Raw genomic sequence first — 12,173 nt, 5'->3', positions numbered from 1 at the left:
AAAATCTTCCGATTTCTGTGTGTTGGTGTATATATGTTTGCTTGAAAAGTATCTGTCTTCAAATCCACCTGAAATTCTATATATTTTTAAGTAAAGCGACGAAGAGTTTTCAAAGGAAACAATTATATTATTTGATTCATGGTGCTGGATATTTAAAATTCGGCCCGGCCGAACTTAGGTGCCTATTTACTTGTTATACCCTCCACCATAGGATGGGGGTATATTAACTTTGTCATTCCGTTTGTAACACATCCAAATAGTATATATATTCTGGGTCGTGGTGAAATTCTGAGTCGATCTAAGCATGTCCGTCCGTCCGTCTGTTGAAATCACGCTAACTTCCGAACGAAACAAGCTATCGACTTGAACTTGGCAAAAGTAGTTGTTATTGATGTAGGTCGGATGGTATTGCAAATGGGCCATATCGGTCCACTTTTACGTCTCTAACAACCATGAAAAAATTGGTCCACATCGGTCCAAAATTGTATATAGCCCCCATATAAACCGATCCCCAGATTTGGCTTGCGGAGCCTCAAAGAGAAACAAATTTCATCAGATCCGGCTGAAATTTCGTACATGATGTTGGTATATGGTCTCTAATAATCATGCAAAAATTAGTCCACATCGGTCCATAATTATATATAGCCCCCATATAAACCGATCCCCAAATTTGGCTTGCGGAGCCTCAAAGAGAAGCAAATTTCATCCGATCCGGCTGAAATTTGGTACATGATGTTGGTATATGGTCTCTAACAATCATGCAAAAATTAGTCCACATCGGTCCATAATTATATATAGCCCCCATATAAACCGATCCCCAAATTTGGCTTGCGGAGCCTCAAAGAGAAGCAAATTTCATCCGATCCGGCTGAAATTTGGTACATGATGTTGGTATATGGTCTCTAACAATCATGCAAAAATTAGTCCACATCGGTCCATAATTATATATAGCCCCCATATAAAGCGTTCTCCAGATTTGACCTCCGAAGCCTCTTGGAGGAGCAAAATTCATCCGATCCGGTTCAAACTTGGTGTTAGTATATGGCCACTAACAACCATACCAAAATTGTTCCATATCGGTCTATAGTTATATATAGCCGCTCTCCAATCATACAAAAATTGGTCCATATCGGTTCATAATCATGATTGCCACTCGAGTCAAAAATAATTTACCAAAATTTTATTTCTATAAAAAATTTTGTTAACATTTTATTTGTTTCATGATCAAATTTTCATCATTGTCAACATTTTATTTCTATAGAAAATTTTGTTAAAATTTTATTCGGTTCATAATGATGGTTGCCACTCGAGCCAAAAAATTTTGTCAAAATTTTATTTCTATAGAAAATTTTGTCAAAATTTTATTTCTATAGAAAATTTTGTCAAAATTTTATTTCTATAGAAAATTTTGTTAAAATTTTATTTCTATAGAAAATTTTTGTTAAAATTTTATTTCTATAGAAAATTTTGTTAAAATGTTATTTCTATAGAAAAGTTTGTTAAAATTTTAGTTCTGTAGAAAATTTTGTGAAAATTTTAATGGCGCTATCGTCCCCAAATTTGGCACAGATTAGTTTTTTGTTTGCAGGCAGGTCAAGTTCGAAGATGGGCTATATCGGTCTAAGTTTTGATATAGTCCCCATATAAACCGACCTCCCGATTTGGGGTCTTGGGCCTATAAAAACCGTAGTTTTTATCAGATTTGCCTGAAATTGGAAATCCAGAGGTATTTTGAGACCATAAAGGGGTGTGTCGAAAATGGTCTGTATCGGTCCATGTTTTGGTATAGCCCCCATATAGACCGATCTCCCGATTTTGCTTCTTAGGCGTCTAGAAACAGTATTTTCTATCCTATTTGTCTGAAATTGAAAATCTAGAGGTATTTTAAGACCATAAGGAGGTGTGTCGAAAATGGTCCGTATCGGTCGATGTTTTGATATAGCTCCCATATAGACCGATCTCCCGATTTTGCTTCTTGGGCGTCTAGAAACTATATTTATCATCCGATTTGCCTGAAATTGGAAATCTAGAGGTATTGTGGGACTATAAAGAGGTGTGTCGAAAATGGTCCGTATCGGTCCATGGTTTGGTATAGCCCCCATATAGACCGATCTCCCAATTTTGCTTCTTGCGCGTCTAGAAACAGTATTTTTTATCCGATTTGTATGAAATTGAAAATCTAGAGGTATTTTGGGACCATAAAGAGGTGAGTCGAAAATGGTCCGTATCGGTCCATGTTTTGATATAGCCCCCATATAAACCAACCTCCCGATTTGGAGTCTTGGGCCTATAAAAACCGTAGTTTTTATCAAATTTGCCTGAAATTGGAAATATAGAGGTATTTGAGAACCATAAAAAGGTGTGCCGAAAATGTTGCCCATCGGTCCATGTTTTGGTATAGCCCCCATATAGACCGATATCCCGATTTTGCTTCTAGAAACTATATTTACAATACGATTTGTCTGAAATTGGAAATCTAGAGGTATTTGAGGACCATAAAAAGGTGTGCCGAAAATGGTGCTCATCGGACCATGTTTTGATATAGGCCCCATAGAGACTGATCTCCCGATTTTGCTTCTTGGGCTTCTAGAAACTATATTTACCATCCGCTTGGGCTGAAATTCTTGAGCTTCTATAAACTGTATTTATTATCCGATTTGCCTGAAATTCGAAATCTAGAGGTATATTTAGACCACAAATAAGTGTGCCGAAATTGAGGTATATCGGTCCATTTTTTGTATAACCCCCACATAGACTGATCTCTCGATTTTTACTTCTTGGGCGTCTAGAGACTATGTTTTCTAGCCGATTTGTTTGAAATTCTGGAGGTATACACCGATCTCCCGGCTTTGTTTCTTGGGCTTCTAGAATCCGTAGTTTTTATCCGATTTGCTGGAAATTAGTAATCTATCGTGGAATTTTAGACAAACGAAATTTCCTTTTCTTATAAAGTATTTTCGTTTCTTCAACTCTAAAATTCTCTAAAATAGCAGGCGCACTGATCATGAAAATTGCTTCAATCTGAAAGTAAAATTTCCAGATTTTACTCATCGTATTTATTTAAATAATGGTGGAAAAAATCTACACATTTAAGATTTCAAATGAAGGCGTAATTTAATCATATACACGATATGTTTATAATTTCTCTAAAACTCAAACAAAATTGGTTCTCATAAATCTAGAATCTTATCTGGTCTTCATAGGTAGAAACTTTAAGGTTTGTCTGCGGGAGCTGACTGCCTTGGGAGAAGATTTGTCATCAAACCCCCTACAATTCTATATATTATCAAGTAACCCACTACGACGAAGAGTTTTCAAAGTAAACTATCATATTTGATTCATGGTGGTGGGTATTTAAAATTCGGCCCGGCCGAATTTACTGTTGTATATACTTGTTTTTAAATTAATTGAATTATTATAGTTCAATGTAATTCGATTAAATTCGAATGAGTTTAATTAATAATTAGATGAGTCATCGATTGATTTCTACTTCACTTCCTATCCTTAAATAATACTAGTTTACACTGAAAATGTACATTTGATGAGAGCTAACTTTTCTTATGTATTTTTCTGCTGAATTAAAAAAAAATGTAAAACAAAATTATGGAACAGTTTTTGAGATATCCTGTTATTTTTAGTTTTTTCGCTGTTTTTTCACTAAGCAAATTATGGCTCGAGTTGGAAATGTCCGATTATATCTTTGCTGATTTGACTTCGGATTTGTTCACTAAATAGTTTATAACTTTGTCATTTTTCGGTCGTGTTCTTCTAGTTGGTGTTAATACTTACGTTAGAGTATCATTCGAACGTTTTTTCAATGGTTTGTACTTTTCCGCCGGAAAAGGGTCACAGTAAGACATGATTTTTTTTGTACATGAAAAAAATTTAGTTTGTAAACTAGTGTAATTGTGACTTATTCTTTTATGATACACCCTAATGTAACTGCATATGGATTAGGACAATTTCTATAAATTGTACAATACCCATATGTCATCCAACTTTAAATATGGTTTATTTCTCGTACCTATGATTAATGTTTTTATGTTATGTAAAAAACATATTAAAAGTCGCGCCCTTTCTCTAATGCTGAGATTATTGCCGCCAAATACACAATGAATAATAAAAAAATTTAAATTGAATTTATTGTTACTTTCATGGTAATATGCAAAATGACACAATACAATTGTCAATAAAAAATCGCCATCTATGACATTGGAATTGAGTGTTGCATAGAAAAGAAATTTTAAATTGTTCCTAAAGTATTAAAGTATGACTGATATGTATTGCAACCAACTTCAGGTTACTATTATTTCTAACCGCTGATCTGACAGCTTTATTTCAGTGTCAATTCATTTTATTGTTTACAAGCTTACACAAGCATTAGGATCTATTGCATTCAAAATGAAGTTGTTCGTGATGATGACTCAATCGTGATTGTATGATTACTTTATAATTGTCTGGAAAACGTACCATTGCATTGCGTCCAAAAATGGATAAAAAAGCGGTACCACACACAGAAAAGGAATATGATCACCTCAAACATCTATCAAGAGGAAAATGTTATTTTTGGATGGCGACCAGTAACATCCCAGCAAAAAAAAATGGAAGTTCTTCCAAAGGCACAACTTTCAAAGCACTTCCAGAAGATGTACTCCCAATGATGTTCTTTATTTTAACTAGGTTAGGTTAGGTTATGTGGCAGCCTGATGTATCAGGCTCACTTAGACTATTCAGTCCATTGTGATACCACAGTGGTGAACTTCTCTCTTATCACTGAGTGCTGCCCGATTCCATGTTAAGCTCAATGACAAGGGACCTCCTTTTTATAGCCGAGTCCGAACGGCGTTCCACATTGAAGTGAAACCACTTAGAGAAGCTTTGAAACCCTCAGAAATGTCACCAGCATTACTGAGGTGGGATAATCCACCGCTGAAAAACTTTTTGGTGTTCGGTCGTAGCAGGAATCGAACCCACGACCTTGTGTATGCAAGGCGGGCATGCTAACCATTGCACCACGGTGGCTCCCTTATTTTAACTACACAGGAAGTTCTTTCCATTCAATTTTTGATAACATGATTTTTCATATTTTTAAACGGGTAAATTTAACGTTTTTGTTTCAAATTGGTTAAAAACAGTTTAAGAATTCGTAAAATGGTACAAACTATTTACATTTTGTCGAAAAAATGCTAAATCCAATCTGAAAAAATGTGAATTTTTGAAAATATTTGAGGTCAAACGTTTCAGACAAGCGTTAGAATTCATTAAAACTATAAAAAAATTATTTATTCGAATCACTGAATTTTTTAATTTACATCCAAAACATTGAATTCGGATCACACCTAAAGAAGTGATGCAAATTCAGTGCACCGGCTGTTGAAATGGAGAACTTCCGTCCTATGACAACCATGTTAAATTCATCGCTTCTGCGTCAATTTTGCACTACTTCATTACTTTTTTGGCTACACTTTCTTTGCTGGGATGTTTGGTGATCATGTAAGTTAGGTTAGGTTATGTGACAGCCCGATATATCAGGCTCACTTAGACTATTCAGTCCATTGTGATACCACAGTGGTGAACTTCTCTCTTATCACTGAGTGCTGCCCGATTCCATGTTAAGCTCAATGACAAGGGACCTCCTTTTTATAGCCGAGTCCGAACGGCGTTCCACATTCCAGTGAAACCACTTAGAGAAGTTTTGAAACCTTCAGAAATGTCACCAGCATTACTGAGGTGGGATAATCCACCGCTGAAAAACTTTTTGGTGTTCGGTCGTAGCAGGAATCGAACCCACGAACTTGTGTATGCAAGGCGGGCATGCTAACCATTGTGCCACGGTGGTGACCAAGTAACATTGCGGCTTCCGTGCTCTCTAGAATTAAAGTTGGGAGATCAGCCTATATGGGGGTATATCGAAACATGGGCCGATATATGCCATGTTGTAACTTGACCTGCCTGTAAAAAAAGAGCTTGTGCAAATTTTCAACACGATAGCTTCATTATTGAAAGTTCTAGCATGGTAACAACAGACAGGCCATCGTTATGTAGTCTTACACACAAAGAAAATTTCATTAAAAATGCAGCCAACAAGAATTTTCATCGATATAACGAAATATTTTCCTTAATACAATGAAAATATTCGTTAATAGTACGAAACGTTACGTTGACTAACAGAAAATTCGTCATAATAACGAAATATTTCGTTATATTAACGAATTTGTTTCATTGGCTCACTTTCAATGGCACATTTCGTTAATATATAGCGAAACATTTTCTATTAGTGTAGAATTTCAAGAATATATATAAACACTTTATGTAGTCAGAAATCGATATTTCGATGTAATGACAACCTTATTATACCTCCTTGGACTAAAGCCATTGAATTTCCAAAACGGGTTACCGAAATCGGTTTTCTGCGATGAGAAGCCAGACCAATTGAACTGTTAGGGAACAAAGCAAATAATTGGATTTACTTGTCAAAGAGGTCAGCTGAAAATTTACACTTCCGATTGGGCACCAGGACTCAGGCAATGTCGCTCCTCATATTACTGCGAGTCAACATAAATGCCGAATATTTTCGGGAAATATTCGGCATTAAAGTCAACCAAGAATGGCTCGCATCATTTTTACCACACAATGCCGCCAAAATCTCCGGATCTCAATTCTTTGGACTTTTGTGCCAAAGCGTCGATCATCTCAAAATGGCGCTTCGCCGGGAATGGGCCTGCAGAGTCATTTTCGTGCAGCGTGTGATGGCTTTGTCGGCCGTTTGAAGGCTATAAAATACGTCATTGTTGCTAAATCGTAGTGAAATTTTGACTTCGTTACCCATATGAGTCCAAATGGAATTTTGAATCGATTTCAACTTAAAGTTACACGCATAACTAGAATATTAATTCTACTCCTTGTGCAAAATTACATGCAAACTATCGCTTCTGTGGTCAAACAAGTGTAATACGGAAAACTACAAACAGCACTACAAAAGAGGCGTTGACAACAATAACATATTGCTAAAATTTCCTAGGCCTGTAATCAATATACTGTACTTTATTAAACTATAAACTTTTCCAAATCACTAAATTCTTTACTCTCCCAATGGATATAAAATAAACAAGTATATACGGCCGTAAGTTCGGCCAGGCCGAATCTTATGTACCCTCCACCATGGATTGCGTACAAAGTTCTACTAAAGACTGTCATCCACAATCGACTTATTTGGGTTGTGGTAATACTAACCGATAGCAAGGTATCTTACAACTTCTTAACATCGTCTTCTAAATTGTAAGTTCGTCCATACGGGGTATATAGTAGGAAAAAAGAAGGCCGATCAAATACGTATATAATGCAGTTCTTGATCGGTATATAGGGGAGTATATAAATAATTACGAACAGATGTGAACTGTGGTAATTAGAGAGCCAGAAGGAAAATATGGGGGATCGATTTATATGGGGTCTATGTACAATTATGAACTGATATGGACCAATTTTTGTGTGATTGGATCGATATGAACCAAGTTTGGCTCTCCAAGAGGATCTGCAAGCAAAATCTGTGGATCCGTGGGGCCTACATATTTGGACCAACTTGCGCATGGTAGAGGCCATATATCAACACCAAGTACCAAATTTCAACCGTAACGAAAAAAAAATTACTCATCCAAGGTTAGGTTAGGTTAGGTTAAAGTGGCAGCCCGATTAAGATTCAGGCTCACTTAGACTATTCAGTCCATTGTGATAACACATTAACTAAAAGAACCTATTACATATGGGCACTTCTAGTTCTAACCGCTGAACTACTCATCCAAGAGGCTTCGGAGTTCAAATCTGGGGATCGGTTTATATGGGGGCTATATATAATTATGGACCGATTTGGACCAATTTTTGCATGTATGGTAGAGGTCAAAGAGGTCAAAGACCACGTGCCGGATGAAATTTGTTCCTCCAAGAGGCTTCGGAGTTCAAATCTGGGGATCGGTTTATATGGGGGCTATATATACTTATGAACCTATATGGACCAATTTTAGCGTGAATGTTAGAGACCGTAGACTAACACCATGTACCAAATTTCAACCGGATCGGATGAAATTTGCTCCTCTAAGAGTATCCGCAAGCCAAATCCGGGGGTCCGTTTATATGCGACTATACGTTAAAGTGGTCCGATATGGCCCATTTGTAATATCATCCGACCTACATCATTAGCAAGTACTTGTGCCAAGTTTCAAGTCGATAGCATGTTTCGTTCGGAAGTTAGCGAACGTGACGGATGGACAGCCGGACGGATGGACATCGCTAGATCGGCTCAGAATTTCACCACGACCCAGAATATATATACTTTATGGGGTCTTAGACCAATATTTCGATGTGTTGCAAACGGAATGATAAAGTTAATATACCCCCATATTATGGGGAGGGTATAAAAACCTGGAAAGCATGTCACCAATTTTAAATGGCATTTTAATTTTTATTTTGCACTTTAACCTTGAAACCAAATACCACCACTTAGTCCAGCATCAGCTTTATTATCATAGGCATCACTTGCAATAATAGCAATATCATCATCACCACCAACTGGCCTCGTGTTGGAGGATAGTCTGCACTGGAAGGATGAGTTCATTTTCGTATGCACTCCCTTTTCACGATATTTTGTGGTTAACCGATACAAACAATTGTTCGTACGTGTAGTACTTGAATAACATGGAGACAAGTAAGAGCTTCCAATGAAAGCACACATACATCTTAACTATCATCATCGCAACTGAATAAGTAACAGCAGTGGCTGGCAGTCACCTCTTTTTCATTTAAGTCTTCTACCTATCAGATTGGTATTAAAGCTGTTAATACTGTAACCACTCTCACGTATGTTGTTTTGTAACACAGCAGGTAATATCTGCTATCACGATGTAATAAGAGTGAAACTGAAGAACAACAAAAAAATTGTTGCAATCCATGGAAGGTATGGCATCAATGGCTCTAGGCAGGAGAGTAGCATGTATCCTAACCGCCCACAACTCCTGTGAAGCCATAGCAATCGAATATACATGCGTTCCTTTAATGGTAGTGGCGTACAGGGTAAAACCATAAATTAAGCTGGTTCGAAAAATAAATGAGCCTGAGATGGAAAAATCAGTACTACCAGTATCTATCTAGTACTTCGTGCACTCAAACATATAGTTTACTTGGATCCAAAGAATTTGACCTTCCCTTAAGCATTGGTATTGATTCCGAGCCAAAGGATCGGCTTTTTAAAATTAGGATACAGGTCGCATTTTCATACCCTTTTCGCGGTGTATTAAATCCTCAAAATAAGTCTTAGCCTATATTTGAAGCGCTTTTATCTTAAATCTAAAGATTCATATTTCAGTTAATTTAATGAAGATTTCTTTTAATCTAAAATGTGTTTCTTAACTTGAAGGAAAAATTTCCTTAACTAAAAAACATAAGGCTTTAACGGAGTGTTTTATGCAACCTACTACGTCCGACGCTTATCTAGGCTTGCCAGATGGCCGGGATTCGCCCGGATTGTTCCGGAATTTGGTCTCCAGGAAGTGTCCCGAATCTTTCACAAAATTTGTCAAAAATCCCGGAATTTCAATTACACAACGCATATATTTCAAGTTTCCGATTTTGTAGAAAAGATATGATTTGATCAGATTTTGTTCATCATCACAAAAAGAAACATAACAATTTACCGTCACTGTCACTTGAGCAGTAAACATAAAAGCACATATACCCAAATATCTAAAAATTAAAGTCTTAATTTAATTGGGTTTTAAAAAATATTTAATTAAAAATGTTTTAATTGAAACAAAAAATCAATTACAAAAATTAACAGTATCAATTAATTTATTAAATGATACTATCATATCTGTGATTGAAGACATTTCAATTAAAATTTAATTGATTGAAGACAAAAAATATTTTTGTGTGTATTTTTAGAAATTACAATAATCAGTTCACGGTAAGTGCTACCGCAGAACCAATGTTTGTTGCCATAAATACTTCATGGGATTATTGTGTTTGGAGAATGTTTTGTTTACTCTAACAATTTTTGGGGTACGTTAGTTAAATGAATTGAAAAACAGGAAAAGATTATACAAAAAAAAAAAGATTTACTAAATTATAATTTTACTACAAATGCGCCCATCTTGAACTTCGTATGGCACTGAAGACATTCTTGCACTTTTGAACTCATTTTTTTTTCTTCAAACAAAAAAATTAATTATGTCTAATACATTTTCTTGAATTTGTCGAAAAATATTTACTTATTTTTGTTATACCTGCGTGATGTCAGCTTTTGCAATAGTGTTTAGTTAAAATTTTCTGAAAATGATATAAATTTTCTAAAATTAACAAAAATTTTCCTTCCTGGTGGGTTTACTACTTTTTCAGTGTTTACTTTAATAATTGTGGTATTGATTCCGAACCAAAGAAGACTCAATTCTCTTTTAAATTTGAGTTTTGCGTACATGATCCTAGGACACATATTTTAATTTATTTTTTCCTTTTTTTCAAAGTTCATTAACGATAACTTAAATTTCCTGATTCAGACTCGACTTTTAGAATTATTCTATGTTTTTGCTTTGTAATCAGGACAAAAAAGCACAAATTTAAAGACGATTTCATTAATTTGGAAGAATTTTTATTAAAGTCTCGTTGACCTTCGTCAAACAAAATTTTCGTGTTAAGATACCCATTTGTGGGTATTGAAAAGTTTATTGACTTTTTAACAAAGAAAAAAAAACTTTACATCTGAGAAATACGTCGGCTATGCTAAGCCAAATTCGCATTGGTATTGTAAGGACACGACAAATTTTTTTTCAGTGTACAATAGCCTGGATTGCCAAGTGAAATGGATCTAAACATATATCCCGATAGTAATATGTCAGTGAATATGAGCTTCTTCGCTTCATCGCTGGAATCATAGGAGAAAGAGGATCCAAGATATTTGGGAATTTCCCAGTCTGTAGGCAAAGGCGGACTTTACACCCATAGAAAAAATCATGAGGCATAACGATCCGTTCATGAAAGTGAATCAATACACATGTGTTGTCAAACTGAGAACGGACGCGGTCAATCTGACAATGACACCATGCGTTGTCAAAACAACAATCAGCGTTCTGAAAACGTAATAGTTACCAATTTATAAACAAAATAAAAAAATATTTCGGAATCTGTGTTGTCTGCACCATACCATTTAACAATCGCCTTAGCACATTGCACCACCGACGGAGTTTTTATACAAAAACATACGAATAACTAAACCAAGCTGAACAGATTGTGCCTGTCAGAGAATGTTCTTTGAGTCAGTTGAAAAAAATCACGAGTACTAAATAAGTATAAAATATATGCAATTGCGATATATGTTGTACCACATTACCTGCACATTATATGAATTCGTGCTTAATGAGTTTTTTAATAAATTCGAAAATATATCTGAAATTACGGGTTTCTTATTTTTCGGTTATAGTTGCGTGGATGGCTAATACTAGTAAAATGAATGTGGTAAAATCTTAGCAACGTCGGACCTAAACAAAAAATTTGGCTATCCAAATTTCTAGTGTATAACTGTAAAACAAAATTTTATATGCAAGTGAAACTCAAATGTGACTGTTTTTTTGTCCCGACAAATCCCGGAATGCACGCCGCAAAGTCCCGGATTTCGGCAACCATTATCTGGCAACCCTACGCTTATCTCATATCGTTATCTCATTTCACATTATAAAGAATGTCGGTATGTGAAAGACGTGACATCATTCAAGTCATTATATCATTACTTCAAAATTAATGAAATTGTCCTTAACTTAATTGACTTTTTGTATCTTGACTAGAAAGTAAGAAAGCGTTCAAAAAGTGAACATGTTTATTTTAAAGAAATTCTTTACTGGAAGCTTAGCATAATTTCTTTTTGAAGTCGAGTCTGAATTTTGAAATTTCAATAAAAACAAGTATATACGGCCGAAAGTTCGGCCAGGCCGAATCTTATGTACCCTCCACCATGGATTGCGTAGAAACTTCTACGAAAGACTGTCATCCACAATCGAATTACTTGGGTTGTGGTATATTAAAATTTCTTAACATCGTTTTGTGAATTAGTCCATACGTGGTATATAAAGGGTGATTCTTTTGAGGTTAGGATTTTCATGCATTAGTATTTGACAGATCACGTGGGATTTCAGACA

The 12,173-nt window shown here is 35.6% G+C and overlaps 1 protein-coding gene across 1 annotated transcript in view; it reads right to left on the bottom strand.

The window, feature by feature from the left end:
- Positions 1-8,467: 8,467 nt before the first annotated feature.
- LOC142235682 (uncharacterized) overlaps positions 8,468-12,173 on the bottom strand; it is a 68,240-nt gene continuing 64,534 nt past the window's right edge. The window contains exons 6-7 of the mRNA XM_075306941.1: positions 8,851-9,040; positions 8,468-8,678 (exon numbers count right to left, since the gene is read on the bottom strand). Of these exons, the coding sequence (XP_075163056.1) occupies positions 8,468-8,678; positions 8,851-9,040 (401 nt within the window). The remainder of the gene's footprint in view (positions 8,679-8,850; positions 9,041-12,173) is intronic.

This window comes from Haematobia irritans, chromosome 4 (genome assembly GCF_050003625.1).
Source record: "Haematobia irritans isolate KBUSLIRL chromosome 4, ASM5000362v1, whole genome shotgun sequence".
Lineage (NCBI taxonomy): Eukaryota > Metazoa > Arthropoda > Insecta > Diptera > Muscidae > Haematobia > Haematobia irritans.
This window is presented reverse-complemented; position numbering and strand designations above follow the sequence as displayed.